At 41.2% G+C, this 19,835-nt stretch overlaps 1 protein-coding gene across 3 annotated transcripts; it reads right to left on the bottom strand.

Moving 5' to 3' along the window:
* Positions 1-12: 12 nt before the first annotated feature.
* Positions 13-17,530, bottom strand: LOC105033411 (protein TRIGALACTOSYLDIACYLGLYCEROL 3, chloroplastic). Of its 3 annotated transcripts, none has more exons than XM_010908195.4 (10): positions 17,179-17,530; positions 7,533-7,661; positions 3,850-3,945; positions 3,621-3,719; positions 2,349-2,410; positions 2,186-2,261; positions 1,403-1,510; positions 666-841; positions 497-581; positions 13-391 (listed from the first exon to the last, which is right to left on the bottom strand). In XM_010908195.4, exons 1-10 carry the CDS (start codon positions 17,425-17,427, stop codon positions 353-355), a joined length of 1,119 nt encoding a protein of 372 aa, XP_010906497.1. In that variant the 5' UTR covers positions 17,428-17,530; the 3' UTR covers positions 13-352. The 3 variants fall into 3 exon arrangements, with proteins under 3 accessions (XP_010906497.1, XP_010906498.1, XP_010906500.1); XM_010908196.4 differs by having other exon boundaries at positions 3,642-3,719; positions 17,179-17,529; XM_010908198.4 differs by lacking the exon at positions 17,179-17,530 and adding an exon at positions 13,329-13,954 and having other exon boundaries at positions 3,642-3,719.
* Positions 17,531-19,835: the final 2,305 nt, after the last annotated feature.

The raw sequence follows: 19,835 nt of genomic DNA on the forward strand, positions 1-19,835 counted from the left end.
GCTAAATTAGGATACGAGAAGAGGTAAAGAAACCTCCAGAAAACATATAGTATTTTCTGAATAACAAAATTGCCCAATACAAAGATTTTGAAGGAAAAAAAAAAAACAATGGGATAACAAAATGTTACATCAATCAGGCCCAGAGTTTGCCTTATAATGGTCAAGCCATCAACATGCACCTGCAGACAGCATGTCCAACAGTGCCAAAAGAAATTTCAACACAGCATCTTTTACCTACTTGTCTGATAACTTGAATGATAAGAAGACAAGGTCGTTGTTATACGGAGGTCCAGAGATCAGCAGGTCAGATAAATAGATTGCCAGAACACCAGAAATGCTATTGAGTGTAGTTTCAGTATTTGATCGGCCCATCTAAGCTGCCAGATGCAAACTGCAAAATGAAGCAAAGATAAAAAAATTATTTGGGGTTTTGCTCTTTGGTCATCTGCATCGTAGGCTAAACATGACAGCAATACAGTCTGAATGTCGTGCTCACCTGTCTAACTATAGGATTTGTGGTTGTGGTGAATTCATGGGTCATTCCTTCCCAAACTATCCTTCCCTCATAAAGAAACAACAATCTGGTAACAGAGTATTTAATCTATATTCAAGATGGGCATGGAAAACCTGCAAGAGAATTTGGAAGCCTAGGATAATGCTATTACCTATCAACAGCTCTTTTTATGGTGCTATGCTGATGAGTGACAACCACATAGGATGTGATCTTTCCTGGCTTTCCATGGGCATCCTCTCCTTTCATATGCATGGAGCGAATGAGATCTTCGACAACAGTGGAAGCAATAGGATCAAGTCCTGCTGTGGGTTCGTCATACAGGAGCACCTGATTGAGGAAGAATAAGAGAAAAGGCATAAAATACACAGCTTGCTAGATTATGTTTCAAAAAATGATTGCTATTTTGATCTCCTCTTAAAGGCAGTCACTCAGTAGAACTAGGAAATTTTGAAGAACAGCAACATTGTTTTCAGGAACCAGCCTATGAGTTTATAAATTCTCATTAGATGATTGAGGGCTCAAAGTAGTAGAGAACGAGAACTTTTCTTCTTCTTCATTATATATATATATATATATATCATAGTCATTGCTTTTCCTTAACAATTACATATTAGCAAAAATAATGTATAAAAGTGTCTAAATTGTGAATCCAGTGGTTTTAAATGCATTATTGAGTGGAATGAATGTACATTTTCTGTAAGGACAATCACGATCCACAGGTTAATCCTGATTGAAATGTTTGCAACATTTATTACTGAGTCAGTCGTAAGACGGTTAAACATCACAACTTAAACAGGTGCTAGTTGTATCATTGAATGTGCATCAGGTTAGATATGATCAACTGTGCAACTGAATAATAAAAGAAACCAATTCTACTCATGGGCTTACCTCCGGTTCTACCACCTCCTTTGTGTTATCAAAGATTATAGACCTCGCTAAAGCTACACGTTTTTTCATGCCACCAGATAGTTCTGAAGGCAAACGGTCTTCAACTCCCTGTAACAACATAATTCAGGAATAGCTCAAGTGATGTGACAGCATACTCAACTAGCCTATCTGTAAACAAAGAATCACCAAGACACACAGAACTGAGAAATCACAAAGGATAACTGATGCATAACAATTTCTCAAGCTGTTACAAATTGCTAAAAATGGCAGAGGGAACTGTTATGTATGGATGCCATGGAACACTCTGTCCTGAGGAGGAACTTGGACAATCTAAAGCAAAGAAAACAATGGAGAAACTGAAGATGCTAAGTCAGGAATTTATTAATGGAATGGCAAGTTGACAAAGAGAATATGGACCCTAATAAATTAATGCCTCATGATGGTTAACTAGTTCTACAAATTCTTGGTGGGGGCATGAAGAGATGCTCATTTGGCAAATTATGGAGAATTATTGACATTATAAAGCTTTATGTTCGCATATTACAATTATACGACTTAATAAATTGATATCATAAATCTGAATTTGGGTTTTACATGGTTTGTTATGGTAAGAGGTGCGGGGGGCAGGTGAATAACCTCCTTGTTGTTGTATCCTATCTTGTATCTGTAATACTATTTTTTACTAATGTCAAAGGTAAAGTTTAACAGAATAGGAATAAATTGACAATGCCCTGACATAGAAACATGCATAAATGGGTATCTCCATTCACAATTTAAATGTACCTTGAGCCCTACTGCAGCCAAATTTTCTGCCACAAGTTCTGCTATCTGATCCTGTGACATCTTTGAATTTTCATACCTAATGGCAGAAGACAAATTAGGCAACAAAAACCAAGTAGGAGATATGTACTTATCCCAAAAAAAAAAAAAATTAATCATCCCTTACAATTGAAAACCAACATTTTCACGGACTGTAAGAGAATCAAATAATGCTGCACTCTGAAACACCTGCAGTGAGTAAATTGAACAACAGAGACAGTTAACCCAGGTAACACCCAAGAGACTGAAGAAAGAAATCAATATCTCAGATGCAGTCATAACTGAGGATCGGTCTTCAAACACAACATTGAAATACAGTGTATATAAGAGCTGACGCACAGACTTACAACCTTAAGTCTGTTGTTTATTTAGAACAAAATTGTATGATTTATACTGTTTATGAGGTTTGATGGAAAGAATAGAAACAAAAAGCAATACAGGAGAATGGAACAGATGTACCAAGCGACAACAGCTGCTACTTGATCCAGATCTTGTTTTTAGAATCAGGTTACATTATTAAGTATAATTAGATACAAGGTTTTAAATCATATGAGATGGGGGTGTTCCAATTTCTCTATGGAACAGGTCACCCCACTGTCCCACCACATCCTGCAGTTGGTTGAGAGTCCCATACCCTTGGCTCTCTTCCCTTCTTTTTTCCTTTCTTTTCTTTCCTTCTTTCCTTCCTTTTTTCCCTTGCCTTCCTCTCATTCCCTTTTCTTTCTTTCTTTTTCTTATCCACTCTTTTGTTTCTTTCTTCCTTTCCTTTTTCTTCTTCTTTCTCTTTTCTATCTTCCTTTTTTCCTTCCTGTATTTCCTTTTTCTTCTCTCTTTATTTCTTTATTTCCTTTTTCTTCTTCTTTCCTTTCATTTTTTCCTTTTCTTCATCTTTCCTTCCTACTTTTGTTACCTCTTTCATCTTCTTTTCCTACATGGATGGGTTTCACTTTCAAAGTTGCAACCTGTGACAGTTCTATTTTCTTAGAGGAACGGGATGGGATGGCTGAGATGCCTCCCATCCAGCTGAGACTTAAGACCTTGATTAGATATGCACAACAAAGATATAATTGGATTGCCATTTTAATAGATTACTCTTTTCACAGATTATCACTTCTACATTAAGTTGCACGAGGTTAGAAGTATCTGGATATAAAAAAGCAGTTTCAGAACACCATTTATAAGTTATTTAGATGGAATCTGACAAGCCCTTATCACAGCCATAACTAAGATATACAAATACTTGGGTATAATCTATAAAACAAAAGCCTCAAGATAAATGACTTCTTGCTAAAAATAAGTGAAATTTCTTGCTACAAAAGGACCAACCATATGGCTAAATTTGCATCATGATTCCACTTAGATTCTAAGACCGTGAAGATAACTATACCCACTCAATTACTTTTTTAAAAAAGAAAAGTACCAAGCCGATCCGGAGGCCTGATATTTCTTCATCACTAACCAAACCATGTCTCTTTCTTCCACGGATAAAAACCTCACCCTGCTCATCATCAAATAAAACACATAGGATGAAGGATCCTTAGATGCCAAAATATATAAAGAACAAGTAGCAGAAGACTGCTAGACAAAGAAATTTCAAGGATAAACAAATATAGCATCAAATTTATTACCTTGTCTGGGGCTAAAAGCCCTGCCATAACCTTGAGCACTGTTGATTTGCCAGTGCCTGAAGGTCCAATAATTCCAACAGCTTCCCCGTGTCTAATCTGAATAGAAAAAAGAATAGTGACAATAACATACTTTTGATTCCTAAAATGTGTCAGGTATATCTGAAGCAGCAAGCCAAAATTACTGCATATGAAAATGGTTCACAAAATTCTTGAAACCCTGGGATACTTGGTCCATGAAGAAGTTAACACTGATCTCCGAAGACTTTATAGTGGGCAAAAAATAAAGCAAGGCATGTTGACCCTACTTGTTACCAGAGTGAAGATGCTTATGAAGTAGAAAAGACAAAACAACAGTGCCCTTTAGGGTTGAACTTCTAACTCATTGCAAGGTAGTCAATATATCTCTGGAAGAAACCTCTGATTAACCATCTAGATTTTAAGGAGAAATCCATATGAATCACAGGCATTCCCTGGTGGGTTCCAGTCACGCAATGAAAAATGAATTTTAAAAATTTTAAAACATGCATATCGAAAGCTTTAACAATTAAAACTATCGAATCGAAACCCAAACCCTAGAATCACCTTGTAGACGTCGAACAAAACAAAAAACAAGCATGCAAAGAGATAGAATTTTATACTTCCTCAAATAAGCAGTATAGTAAGTAGGTGATCTCCACGAGACTCCAAAGTAGAAGCCCTCCAATCGTGATCCACACAGAAGTTAGCCAAGGTCCTTCCTAAATGGTGCGCTGCTGCAGGCTTTTCTTCACAAGAACATTGTCGACTTCAAACTTAAAGAATGATCGCACCAACGCTCAGTTGCCTTCGATTTTGCCATCAGAATCACGCCAAGAGAACTCTCTTCAGAAGTCTCACAACCTAGGATTTGATTTTGGGCTCTAACACATGAAAAAATCAAACCTTAGAACAAACCAGCAACACTTGCTAATTTTTTCACCACCTTTCTTACCACTTTTTCTCTCAATTTTTTCTTTGCCTTTTTCTCAAATTTTTTTTAGAATTTTTCTCCCTTATCACACATCAATTAGCTCTGATTTTCACCCAAAATCCAGCCCTTAGCCCATATGGGACGTCCCACATAAATAGGCTAAGAGGGGACGTGAAGATGGACCAAGAGGCGCCAACTCTTGGCACTCCAACTTTTCACCCGGAGAATAAATTCTCCATGTCATTATTTGGCACAGAAGAGCCTTCACACAGAAGGACTCATCTTCTGCACCCCATAAATCCATCACATTAATTTGGCATGTAATAATTAAAAAATCTGAAGAAAACCGAGGAGTTGGATAAGAGTCTTCATGAAGGACTCTTCCACTTCTCAACGCAATAAAGGAGGGGGCGGCATTTATTTTTGGGCGTGAGACCTGGTGGACGCAAAGGACTCCTACACTTGAAATACTTCCAAGTTGGATAAGAATCAAATTAAAATAGATCCAATCCCATTAGGTCAAAGGCAACTGATCTACTTTAGCTCAAACACTTTGAACTGAACTTAATTAAGAACTTGGGTTAACACAATATGCTAGAATATCAAATTAACTCCTAGAATTTACATTAAATCCTAATTAAATCAGATCAAGATCAAATCTCAGAGTGTATGACCCATTGGATTCCAAATCTTGTCAGCAATGGACACAAACTCTTGACGTGATCCTAATCTGATCAGATTAAGTCAGCTCAAGAGTCCCACTCAACTAGGACTCTTCTAATTAATTCTCAAATTAAACTCTTTTAATTCTGACGAGTCCACAAATCAAGATTGACGTCTAGCAACGTGTCATGACTATCCGAAAGATTGAAAATTTTTATGAAAAATTATCAAAATACCCTTCAGTAGCAAGTTACCGTGTAATTCAATCCTTCAGTCAAACATCCTAGATGAGCTGTGGGCATGAAATCATGTCAAATTCAATAGCTTATCTATATATATCTCGATCATAAGATGATGATACATTAAAAATCTCTTTCTAATTATCATCCTACTTTAGTCAAAAAATTTCAGAATCATCGACTTACGAGATCACATAGAATGTTTGCTCCTCTTATTAGGAGTGACTGATCCCTTATTGATCACTCACAACCTCCATACACACTTCACCACATTCAGAACACCCCACACAAGGATCAGAGAATCAAGTTAGGAAGTGAACCAAAACATGGATTCATATATGCAAGGTACCATGGTGATCTCAGATCAAAGGATCACTTACACAACTCTCACTAGAGAACCATCAGCTGACATGTAAATAAGACTCCATCAGATATTCTCTCGCAGGTCTATTCAGTAAACTCAATCTCTAATAAGCACCCACATCCTCGAATTAGTGTTACCACACAAGTGGTTGTGAGATCAACCATCCTCATCTCTGAGCATACATAAGATATGCTAGTCTAACCGGTATCATTGATCCCGACTCGATAAACCAATGACTGAAAATATTTTAGGCCATGGCTATCAAGAATTTAGGTCTCACTAGCGTGATCTTATCGCAGTCCTAAAATCATTATCCAGACCTATGAGATTCATTATAATCTTAAAAATAATAATAAGATGCAACATATAATGAGTCGAAATGCCAATATTATTAAATATCAATGTCAATTATATGAATTTGAAAGATAAATTACAGAAAACATCCGATCGCATCTCATATGCAATTGGCATTATTCTTTAATTCCCATGAACTAGAAAAATGGAGAAGGCACGAATTAGCAGAACATGTTTGACATCTATCTGCAAAACTCTGATCAAAATGTGAAGAGGTAAATACATGACAAAGTCTATGATGCAATAGTCAGGAAGGACAAGAAATAAAAAGTGAGAGGCTCCAAAAGATCCAACAAATCAACATCCTAGAGGCCCCATGCCTATGGTCTGCACCAATCATAATTTGTAAGACTGCTTGGAAAGATCTAACAAGATGAAGAAGCACCACATAATTAGGCAATCATCACCGATGATCATGCTTACCTTTAGAAACATCCAATGCAATTTAATGGAAGCTGGAAGGGACAAACAAATGATAAAATGTATTAGAATATGAGATAAGAACCTTTTGCTGGGAGACAAAGATGGTTGTTATTTGTCAAGAAGTACTATAACTGAGTAGATAAGGATTTGCAATAGGCAGAACCAGAGGAATCAACACATTCTTGAGTCATGAATCCATGAGTAGCTACAGGCACCCAAGGAGTCTGCATAACTAGAGATATGTAACAAGTTCATAGTCATTTTGCATGGAAGAAAAAATATGAAAGGAAATAGGCCCTTCTATAATTCAACCCAACTACAAAATATATACTAAAAAGGCTAAGCCATGAAATATCAGAATGCTAATGATTTGTTTAGGGATACATTTGAATCTAATATCTTATTGCATAAAAGTTTCCATGCAAAGGAATCAGCATATACATGCATGTGTTATTGCATGAAAAGTTTCATGCAAAAGAATTAGTACATGTGTGTGCATGTGGTGCATATACATTATTACAAGATATCCTTGACTATACAGCATTGATAAGCATTCCTTCAACAGGGTTATAAACTAAATAGGTAGCAGAACATGAAAAGCATATTATGTCAAGTGTTGATGTACAACTTATAAAGAAATTATTACTGAAAGTGTACATGATACAAAAAGAAAAATAAGTAGAGAATTTACCTTGAAGCTCACACCTCTCAGTATTTGCTTATCTCCAAAGGCTTTATGGACATCTTTGCACTCGATTAGGACATCAGATTCACCCCCAACATCTTTACGCACTCCCAAATTCTTGGAGATGGATGAATTCTAAGAACATAATGCATAGATATCATCAATGAAGAAAAATAATGGCAGTTCTAAAAAAAGAAAAAACTAATGGCAGACTTTTTTTTTGGGGGGGGGGGAGAAAGAGAGAGAGAAGGATGGGAAAGACCCATCAATTCATTTCATGGGATGTGAAATAAATACCAGAGAACATACACAATAAGTCTTAAATTCCTACTCCACCAAGAGTCATTGATGGAAGCTCCAAGTGCATGACAGTACGTGGGTCGCAGTTCAAGAAAATTTATCAAGTAGAATGGACTTGTGAGAAAAGGATAACGAGAGAACAATCTTTTCTCATAATATGATGCGCTTGAGTTTTGAACAGTTGCAATCTACTGTTTTGTCATTGCCTTTGACCTATGCAAGCATTCCTTGAAACCATATTTTGAATTTAATTCTCTTGCACAAGTGCAAAAGGATATGACCTTAAACGTTAACCAGGAATAGTGACATGACCGAGTATACAACTCAAGAGTCAACAGAGAAGAACAATGCACAGGGAAATAGATAGTGCAAGGCTGGTTGGTCAGGGTTAGCATTATAAGTCGAGCAAGCAAATAGCATGAAAGACCTATAGTAGTTTCAAACTCCACCCTGGCTTTGGCAAGCAAATGGCGGGTCCATGGTCCATTGGTCCCGCAAGGACATGGGTATGTGTTATACACATGATATTCACGCGTTGGTGAAGCATGTGTAACAAAAAAAAAAAAAGGAGCATTAGGGTTTTTTGTGGGAAGGTCTTTTGTATGGCGGTTGGTATGGCAGCCGTATGACATATAAAAAAAAAAGGGCCTCTCTCGTGTAATCCTTTTCTCTCTTTGTTCTTCGCCAAAATCAATAAGAAAGCTGTGGAGATCTTGCCCGTGGACGTAGGCCGACGTGCCGAACCACGTAATTCCTCTGTGTGCTCTATTTTTTTTTTCTTCCCACCTTTTTTAAATTTATTGTGGTATTCTTTGAACAGTTGCACGTCATGCTGTTTCCGTATCAACTGGTGTCAGAGCCGAGGTCGTGTAGAGTAGTTTAATCTTGTAGTACAATCCGAGATGGCAGGAAAGAACACAACCAAGTTCGAGATCCCTCGGTTTGATGGGACAAACTTTGCACTGTGGAAGTGGAAGATGCATGCAGTGTTGGCAAAAGGACAGTTGTACTGTTGCAATCTCAAACAAAAGGCTGAAAGGGATGACAAATAAATAGTTTGCAGAGAAAGATGAATTGGCATTGGCAAACCTTCTTGCTTTGGATGATTCGGTGTTGTTTAACGTCGAATCTGAGACCACTGCAAAAGAGTTGTGGGATAAATTGAAGAACATCCATGAGGGAAAGTCTTTGGTGAATAAGATTTTTTTGCGGCGACAGTTGTACAACCTAAAGATGCAAGATGGGGCTTCACTACAAGAACACCTTAACCAATTTAATTCTCTTATCAGCAAATTAGTGTCCGTTGGAGTCAAAAATTGAAGATGAAGAAAGAGTCAATATTCTTCTTTGTTCTATGCCAGATTCTTAGGATAATCTGATTATGAGTCTTAGCCTTTCATCATCTTTGGACATGAATTCCATGGTTGCTTCGCTTCTTATCGAGGAACTTAGAAGACAATCAAGTCCTGGTCCGACGGGTGATGCGATGGTTGTGAGAGAGATAATGGTCAAAGATCCAAATCAAGATCTAAGTCAAAGGGAAAGAAGCAAGTAAGATGCTAGGGATGCAGAAAGTTAGGCCATCTGAAAAAAGATTGCAGGCTGAGAAAGGGCAGCGGTGAGAATTCAAAATCTGAGTCAAAAAATTCCCGAAGTCTGAGTCAAAATTCCCAAGGCAATGTTATAAAGAGTTCTACTATGTATGAGGATGGAGATGTCTTGTCTGCATTGGATAGAGTAGAAATTCCAAATCAATGGCTCCTTGATTCCGACGCATCTTTCGACATGACTCCTCATCGGGAGTGGTTCCACACTTACAAAACGATCAATGGTGGTGTTGTCTATATGGGAGACAATGGTGCTTACAAAATAGTGAGAGTTGGAGATATAAGAATCAAAATGTTTGATGGTTGTGTTCGCATTATTATAGATGTCAGACATGTCCAGCACTCCGAAAAAGCCTCGTCATTGAGAAGGTTTGCTCAACATGATTTGAAGTTCATTGCCGAGAATTGTCAGTTAAAAGTGGTGAAGGAAATCATGGTAGTGGCAAAGAAAAAGTTAGTTGGTAATCTGTATAGATTAGTTGGTGAGACTTTGGTGGGAGAAGTAGTTGTTGCAAGTGCCAAGTCAGAATCTCCAACACTTTGGCAAAAGCATTTGGGGCATATGAGTGAGCGCGGGCTTCAGGTATTGTCTAAATAAGATCTTCTTCCTGGTCATAAGTCAACATCGCTTGATTTGTGTGATGATTGTTTGTTTGGCAAACAGCGTAGATTGACATTCTCTTTGTCCACTAGCAGAAGTAAAAACCTTCTTGATTTGATTCATGCTGACACATGTGAAGCACCTAATGTTTCTTTGGGTGGTTGTTCATATTTTGTGACTTTCATTGATGATTTCTCTCGAAAAGTGTAGATTTTCATTCTTAAAAGAAAAATCAGATGCATTTGAAAAATTTAAAATTTTCAAAGCTTTGGTCGAAAATAAAAAGGGTTTGAAAATCAAATGTCATCGTACTAATAATGGAGGAGAGTTTTGTCCAAAAGAGTTTGAGAATTTTTGCAGTGAGCATGGCATTAAGTGACACTAACTATTCCTAAAACACCACAGCAAAATAATGTTGCAGAGAGGATGAATCGAACTCTAATGGAGCATGTTAGGAGCATGTTGAGCACTGTGAAGTTGGCGAAGAGCTTTTGGATTGAAGCTGTGAATACAACATGTTATTTGGTGAATAGGTCACCAACTATTACATTAGAACTCAAAACTCCTGAAGAGGTTTGGTCTAGTAAACCTGCTGTTTATTCTTTCCTTTATGTGTTTGATTGTGATGCCTATGTTTGGGTTCCAAAGGAAAAAAGAACTAAGCTTGACATGAATTTCAAAAGATGTATTTTTCTTGGCTATGCTACAAAAACAAAAGGGTACAGATTGTGGCATCCTACTGCCCACAAGATAATTGTTAGCCAAAATGTTGTTTTTAATAAAAATTCTTTTTAGGGCACCGTCAAAGAGCAAGAAAGCAGAAATATTCCAGTTGAGCATATTGTTGAAGAAGATCATAGCAGGTTGATGGTGTCATTGATGAGGAGGAGATAGTTCATGAGGAGCATGAGCCTGAAATTGAATATTCACCCCATAAGGAGACTTTAATTGCTGATGCACATGTCGATTCAAGTTGTCCAAGAAAGATTATCAGGCCTCCTGCGATGTATGATGATTATGTGACTTCTTTCAGGCCCGAATCTAATTCTATCAGTGCATTTGTTGCTTTGGTAGAGGATCATGAGCCTACTTGTTTCAAAGAGGCCTGTGAATCAGTTAGTGCAGATAGATGGAGATGCGCCATGGAAGAGATGGAATCCTTGCACAGAAACAAGACATGGGATCTTGTTCAATTACCAAAAGGGCGAAAGGCAATCGGATGTCGCTGGATTTACAAGCTGAAGGACTTTGAGGGGAATGTTGACAGATTCAAAGCCAGATTGATGGTCAAAGGGTATGCTCAGAAAGTAGATATTGACTTTGATGAGATATTTTCTCCTGTTGTTCGTTTGACTACTATCAGAGTTGTTTTAGCTATGGCTACTGCTCTTGATCTGGAATTGAAACAATTGGATGTAAAAACTGCATTCTTGCATGATAAACTGAACGAGAAAATTTATATAACACAACCTGAAGGCTTTATTGAAAAACATAAAAAGAATTTGGTTTGTCGGCTGAACAAATCACTGTATGGTTTGAAGCATGCGCCTAGATGCTAGTATAAGCGATTTGATTCCTTCATTAGAAGCTTGAATTTTAGTAAATGTGAAGCTGATCACTGTGCTTACCTTTGTGATTATGGTGATAGTAGCTTTTGTATCCTACTATTGTATTTGGATGACATGATTATTGCAGGCAATAGCACGAACAGAATTTCTACACTGAAAGCTCAGTTGGCTGGGGAGTTCGACATGAAAAATTTGGGTGTCGTAAATCATATTCTTGGGATGAAGGTACTGAAGGAAAGAAAGAGTAGGAAGATTTGGTTATCACAGAAAGGTTGTGGAAAAGATTCTGCGATGCTTCAACATGCAGAATGCAAAACCAGTGAGTACTCCATTTCCTATTCACTTAAAGTTGTCTTCAGAAAATTCATCTAGTACTGAAGCAGAGAAGGCAGACATGTCTCTAGTACCACATTGATTAACAGTAGGGAGCCTTATATTTGCTATGGTGTCCACAAGGCCGAGCATTGCACATGCAGTGGGAGTAGTCAGTAGATATATGGCAAATCCTGATCATGGTCATTGGTCAGCTGTGAAGTGAATTCTCAGATACTTGAGAGATAGTTCTGATCAGGCTTTGTGTTACGGATCTATGAGTTTGAATTGTATTGGATATGTTGATGCAGATGTTACAGGCGATAGAGCTAGATGAAGGTCTACTATAGGTTATATTTTCTCCATGACAGCCAATGCAATTAGTTGGGAATCGAAATTGCAGTCCATTGTAGCTCTTTCAACAACTGAAGCAGAATACATGGCAGCTACACATGCTTGCAAAGAAGCCATCTGGTTGGACAGACTATTTGGAGAATTGAATTGAAGGTGAAAATGAAGAACATATGTGTGTTTTATGATAATCAAAGCGCATTACATTTAGCGAGGAATCCCACTTTTCACTCTCGGATAAAACACATCGATATTCGTCATCACTTTGTACATGATATGGTGGACGGAGGCGAAATCCTATTGCAGAAGATTCATACAAATTCAAATCTTGCAGATATGTCGATGAAGCCTGTGACTCATGAGAAGTTCAAGCACTTAAAGATTTCTCTCGAAGTTCAAGTCGAATGACGAACAGCTTGGTGGCAAGGTCTTTGGTTGGTGCTTAGTTGATGACAAATGTGCTTCAAGTGGGAGAATTGTTATACACATGATATTCACGTGTTGGTGAAGTATGTGTAACAAAAAAAAAAAAAAAAAAAAGGAGCGTTAGGGTTTTTTGTGGGAAAGTCTTTTGTATGGCGGCTGGCGTGGCAGCCGTATGACATATTAAAAAAAAAGGGCCTCTCTTTTGTAATCCTTTTCGATCTTTGTAGGCCAACGTGCTGAACCACGTAATTCCTCCGTGTGCTCTATTTTTTTTCCTCTTCCCACCTTTTTTAAATTTACTGCGGTATTCTTTGAACTGTTGCACGTCACGTTGTTTCGGTATCAATATGTGGCCTACTGGCCTAACGTAGAACATTTGGCAGGCATTCTTCATTGATCGGTTGCATTCTTCATGTTACTATGCATATTTCATCTCGATGCTCTAATCGGTGTATATCATGCGATCAATTCATTCAACGGCTGGCTGGTCCTATTCGATCTCATAACAACCCAGCTGAATCCGACGGGATGAGAGTTAATTCGCAGCCGAACGAAAAGGCACCGAAGCAAAATAGGTGGAAAGGGCTATCAAAAAGAAGAAGAAGAAAAAACTTTCGTATTGGAGGGAGGCACTTACACAGGTATCGAAGGCAGGAGGGCCGTCACCCCAATTCCGCAGACGGACGGTGCAGGCGCAGAGGATCTTCCTCCCACCATCCCAGCACGAACCACCCCATCTCCTCCTTCTGATGCTGCTGCTGGGGGGGAGAGGCTTGGAACGTCCCCGGAGACCGGCGGAGGGAGGGCCCCACAAGTTGGCCCACGAAACGGTACCGCTCGACATGTCCGTGCCCAAGTCGGAGGGTTGGGAAAGATAGATGAAGAAGATGATGATGGTTCCGCCGGGATTATAATCTCGCCATCAGAGGGAGACAGCAGGATTGTTTTGGAGATGTCGGTGCCGATGGCGATGCATTCCACCCCAGGAAGGGAGGAAGGAGACGAGTAGATTCGAGCACCAATCTTTCGGCAAAAAGAGGGGAAATACAATGGAGGAAAAGAAAATAGAGGCTGAACGAGGCAGGAAAGAATCGTTCGCGCAGAGAGAAAACGTCCCTACAGGCCACAAAGCAATCCAGAATCGTTCGCGCACGGAAAAAACGTGCCCATAAAGCCTGGATTGCGAGGAGGATGTAATTGAGCACTTGCGCGTTGTGTGAAACCCTCGAGTCACTTCGAGAATCACACAACACGACTTCATTGGCGACACGACTCCGTTGGGGAGATACTCTCGTTTAGACAGTGGAGGGGCCAAAAAGTTTGACCCGGAGCCGCCAGCGATTATCCTCTGTTTTATATTAAAGATGGATTATAGAAACTGTTCGGGGAGAATTAGCCCAGATCAAAAATATGGAGTAGCCTAAAATCCAAAATACGTTAAGTCCAATATTTGGAAGTGTAAAGATCGTGGGTAACTTATCATTGGCCTCCAGCTATATTGGGCTATAACTAATCTTCGACTTATTACCTGAGCGTAAACCGACATCGAGAACCCATCAGTATGATTTGACGACTCTTGCTTAAAGGCACCAACAGCCCCTTGATGGCCTACTTGCTAAAGTCAACCCCAAGATCATTTGCGAGCAGTACAGATCGACTAAGCATTTATCCATAATCAGAGATCTCTGACTGAATAAGCATCGACAACAAGCGAGCCTCATCTCCAGTAATTAGCCTAGCTCTTAACCGGGGGCTCTCCCCCCAGGGAGCTAGTCGTAACATCCGACCCCTCGGTCCTATTCACCAACTTGCTCAATGGCTCTTTTAGTAGCTATGTCGCCCCAAAACAGTTTGTCTGACTCAAACCCACTAATCAACCAGATCATCTGGGCAACCGAACAGTATCCTAACGAACTTTCGGAACGTGGTGAGCAAAATATCCTGACAAGCTTTTAGAATGCGGACACGTAGCATGACTGGCATCCACGACTAACAACCTGGTTAGTGGGCGGATGGCAGGCAATCTATCCTGACAGCCTATGGGTGCAGATCTAATAGCCTCCGGACTCCATCTATAAGGTGCGAAAAAGGAGACTCTTGTTGGCGTATATGTGGTGCTCTCAAACTTTGAGAGGCCATGAGAGGAGCCATAGGCTTGGTTCCAGAATTTTAGGATTGGTTTGGATCCTAAGGTAAAGGATGTCAGCCTTCAGGGATTGGAGGTTCAAAAATTCTAGGCCTCAAGGAGCTAACTTGTATTGGGCTGGGTTTGGATCCAAGGATAAGATTGGGTCAAGTAATGGGCATACATAGCCTTGGGTGAGCGCAATCTCATATGGGTTAGCCATGAAAATTTTTTTAGCTAGGATTTATTAGGGTTCATGTGGAAACCTTAGGATATATAAACCCATATATTGTAACAGTTTCTTAAGTGATCAATATACGACTTTTCTCCTTAACTTCTCCCTCTCTTTCTGGTTTGCATGCCACCCTAGGCAGTAAGAGAAAACCCTAGAAGAGGGCATCTCTCTCAAGCCCTAGCCACCTTAGAGTTTGGAAGAGAGAGGCACCCCATCATGTGGGCATCCCTCCTTGCGTGGCCGCCTAAGACTCCATACCTTGGGAGTCTCCATGCCCAGGAGGTCATCTGATCTGATCGGGGATCAAAGGAGGACATGGAAGGAGGCTTCGAAGATGGGCATGAGTGGAGGAAGTGCACGAGATGACGAGCACGGGCAAAGACTGTGTAGGTTACTATCAGGATATGCACTGATAGTCCCTGTTGGACAAGAGATTTTCTCCTCATCTGGATCAGATTTTATGCTCTGATTAAAACAGTAAGGAGGGCTCTATCAAATGTCCTTAATATCTTGATAGATCATCCAAAAGAGATCCGGAATATGGGAAATGAGGCACACAAGTTGGAAAACCCACAAAAACTAAGAACCCTATTTTTTTCTGTTTGATCGAACATTATTTTTCTTTTTTCAGTCACCGACGCCTTCGTTTATAGCGTCTCACCCCTAGATCTGAACCCCCACCTTCCTACCTGTCTTCTCCGAAGGTCATGGCCATCGGTGATCAGCCAATGATCGGAGAAAATTCAAAGAAAGGGGCGATCTCCTATTTTTTCAAAGTTTTATAGTTTTCTTTTGTTGGCCGGCCGACCCTCCTTTGCTCTACCGCCATCGGCCACTTGCTGCCATGTCCTGCTGTCGGTCCTCCGACCAAGAACCACCAGCCCCCACCCGCATTCCTCCCTGTTCGGCCAAGAGAACAAAAGAAAAGGAAGAAGAAGAAAGAAAAAAAAAAGATTTTCTCTCTCCTCTCTTGTTTTCTCTCTCTCTCCTTCTCTCTATAGAATTTTTCTCCCTCTATTCTCTCTCCATCTGATTCATGAACCCTTGTATGAACTAGAGATGATGTACCCAAAAAGAGCCCAAAACTACTTTAATATCCATGCAAGATGTTGGATTCCACCCTAATCATGTCAAGTACCCTTGAAACCTACTATTGATGGACCTGTTGACTGATCTTGACCTTGATTCCACTTCATGCTTCATGATTCTTTGATCGAGTCACCTACATTTGATCCTTGGTTAGGAAGATCTTGAATTATCCTAACATCCGGACTACCAGTTGAACTAACTACCTGATCTACAGTTTTCTTTCTTTATGATTGAATTAATAAATAAAAATTAATGATATTTTTAATATGTTGAATAGATTTGATAAATTCATCTATCAAAGTTTAAAGGATTAGGACGAAAAAGATAAATAATTCCGACACTTGTTACTTACTTTTTAAATTATTAACTATTTTATCATGAAAAAAATTATTTTATGTTTTCATAAAATAAAGATCGAGCATATGCATTATGAAATGAACTATATTAGGAAAATCCTAAATATGCATCGAGTCCTCGGCCCTTTTTTTTGTGGGAAAGTCTTTTGTATGGCAGCCATATGACATATAAAAAAAAAAAAAGAAAAAAAAGCCTCTCTCTTGTAATCATTTTCTCTCTTTGTTCATCACCAAAATCAATAAGAAAGTTATAGAGATCTTGTCTGTAGACGTAGGCCAACATACCGAGCTACGTAATTTCTATGTGTGCTCTATTTTTTTTTCTCTCTTTCTATTTTTTTTTTAATTTACTGTGGTATTCCTTGAACTGTTGCACGTAGCGTTGTTTCCGTATCAATATGTGACCTACTGGCCTAACGTAGAACACTTGGCGGGCATTCTTCATTGATCGGTTGCATTCTCCACGTTACTGTGCATATTTCATCTCGATGCTCTAATCGGCGTATATCATGCGATCAATTCATTCAACGGCTGGCTGGTCCAATTCGATCTCATAACAACCCAGCTGAATCCGACGGGACGAGAGTTAATTCGCAGCCGAACGAAGAGGCACCGAAGCAAAATAGGTGGAAAGGGCTATTAAAAAGAAGAAGAAACTTTCGTATTGGAGGGAGGCACTTACACAGGTATCCAAGGCAGGAGGGCCGTCACCCCAATTCCGCAGACGGACGGTGGAGGCGCAGAGGATCTTCCTCCCACCATCCCAGCACGAACCACCCCATCTCCTCCTTCGGATGCTGCTGCTGAGGGGGAGAGGCTTGGAACGTCCCTGGAGACCGGCGGAGGGAGGGCCCCACAAGTTGGCCCCGGAAACGGTACTGCTCGACATGTCCGTGCCCAAGTCGGAGGGTTGGGAAAGATAGATGAACATGATGATGATGGTTCCGCCGGGATTATAATCTCGCCATCAGAGGGAGACAGCAGGATTGTTTTGGAGATGTCGGTGCCGATGGCGATGCATTCCACCCGAGGAAGGAAGGAGACGAGACCAATCTTTCGGCAAAAAGAGGGTGTTAGGATTTGATGCCTCGAGATTCAGCTCACATTGAGCCCACAGCGAGGTTCGCGGTGAAAAACGGAGCTCATCCTTGTACGGCTCATCCAGGGAGATTGCAGCGGTGAAGGACGTGCTCATCCAACAGGAGTTGATCGATGTTCTCTTGTGCGATGAGAAGCCGACCATCATGGAGGTGCGAGATTGAAAATGGCTACAGATGCAGGTGGTGAGCACCATCCGCATGTACCTGACGGATGAGGTGGTGATCCATGTGCTGAGCAAGACTTTTCCGACGATACTGTGGTCGGAGCTCGAGGAGTTGTACATGGCGAAGTCTCTCACCAACACTCTTTTCCTCTGGAGGCAGTTCTACCAACTGCAGATGACTGAGAGACAGAGCGTGCAGGAGCATTTAAACCACTTCAGAAGATCCTCACCGACCTCCTCAGCATTGGTGAGAATGTTGAGGAGAAGACCAAGGCGCTAGTTTTGCTGGCGTCGCTTCTCCCTTCGTACGAGTCCTTGGTGACTACTCTTCTAGTAGGGAAGAACACCATCAAGATGGACGAGGTCACCGCAGCAATACTCCAGAATGAGGTTCTCAGGAGGGAGAACCCAGCTTCGAGCTCAGGTGGCGGTAGCTCAGCTTTGGTGGCTTCTGGAGGAGCAGGAGGCGGTAGACGGATCGACAGGAGATCGCAACGAGGGCGGTCCAAGTCCAGGAGGGACTTGAGCAAAATCAGGTGTTACCGGTGTGAAGAGTTGAGGCATCTAGCCAGAGATTGCCCTCAACTCAAAAATTGGACGATGGCTGCTGTAGCGATGGCCGGCAGTGATTCAGATGGAGGTATCTACTTCTTTCCAGCAGTGGATATTAGATTCTGCATGTCCCTATCATGTATATTGCAAAAAGGAGCAGTTTGACTCCCTGGAGAACAGTGAGGGCACTGTATATCTGCCGGATGGATCGAACTGTGCGATCAGAGATATTGGGACGGTCAGCTGGAGGACACATGATGGTGCAGTGAGGAGATTGGGAGAGGTCCGATACATATCCAATTTCAGGCAGAATCTTATCTCACTTAGCAGACTGGATTCGAGAGGCTACAGGACAGTAGCTGGTGGAAGAATCCTGAAGGTGCTACGCAGCGATAGGATTATGCTGGAGGGAAGAAGGAGAGCATAGGACATTATTACCTGACGGGGAGCCCAGTGCGAGGTGGAGCTTCGGGAGCCAGACGAAGCCCAGAGCGAGGTGGAGCTCCAGAAGACAGATCAGGCACAAGACAAAAGACTCGGGAAGATGAGAGGCGACGTCGCAAGGTGAGATTCCTATTATCGTAGGATGATGCCCCGAGCAGATCTCAGATCAGGAGGAGCACAGCATACGACAGAGATGAGATCGAGCAGCCTGGCTCAACTCCCATGTTTGCCCATCCATGATCAACAGGAAATTGCCTCAGGGCATGGGGGTGAGGAGATCCAGAAGCTCTCGAAGTTTGGAGGAGGTCGAATATCGAGTCGAGGTGGAGATTGTTAGGATTTGATGCCTTGAGATTCAGCCCACATTGAGCCCACAGCGAGGTTCACGATAAAAAATAGAGTCCAACGAGATCAAGATCACCCCAAACGGAGCTTGGATGGAGGAGATACGAGCTTTTGAAGTCAGCATGAAATTCGAGGCGGTGGAGGACCGTCAGTGGCCGACGGCAGGCCGACGAAGCGGCGGCGGTGTGCGGCTCAGGTGGGGCCAACGTGCGGGATGCACGACCCAGGCGCGTGGCCCAGGCGGGCGCGCTGCCCAGGCCGTGCGCGGGCCCAAGCGCACGGGCCGGCCCAGGCGCCCTGCCTGGGCCTGTACCTCGATCCACCATGGACCGGGCGGTTCATGGCGGACCGCATGAACTGCATGGGCATTTCCCATGCATTTCTCACGATCCATGATACTATTCCATGGATCAGTCATGATCGGACGGCTCAGAGTGTTTTTGGTCTTGATCCGACGGTTCATGGACTTAATTTGGCTTGTTTAGGAGACCTAAACCTAATCTAATTAGGTTAAACCATTGTTTAAGGCCTTTAAAAGGCCTGTGCCTGAACAGAGAACTGTGTGGTCTAGTTTTTGCTGTACGGAGACGTACGGAACCTGTGAAGGAGAGAGAGAAGGCCGTATGCTGTGAGAGAAGGAGCAGGAGGCTCCTGGACAGCGGACGTCGGTCACTTCAGGGGTTCAGGAGGTCTTCCAAGAGAGAGAGAGCTTTTGAGAGGGAACTTCTAGAGAG

Source organism: Elaeis guineensis, chromosome 16 (assembly GCF_000442705.2).
Source record: "Elaeis guineensis isolate ETL-2024a chromosome 16, EG11, whole genome shotgun sequence".
Classification (NCBI taxonomy): Eukaryota; Viridiplantae; Streptophyta; class Magnoliopsida; order Arecales; family Arecaceae; genus Elaeis; species Elaeis guineensis.

What these genes read in the sequence shown, in the direction of transcription:
- LOC105033411 (XM_010908195.4), bottom strand. Translation starts at nt 17,427, where the DNA reads ATGTTCATCTATCTTTCCCAACCCTCCGACTTGGGCACGGACATGTCG. An exon ending in GAAAATGTTGGTTTTCAATT is followed by an intron (nt 2,262 to 2,348) that starts GTAAGGGATGAT and finishes TTCTGCCATTAG; the next exon opens with GTATGAAAATTCAAAGATGT. An exon ending in TGGCTGCAGTAGGGCTCAAG is followed by an intron (nt 1,511 to 2,185) that starts GTACATTTAAAT and finishes ATGTTGTTACAG; the next exon opens with GGAGTTGAAGACCGTTTGCC.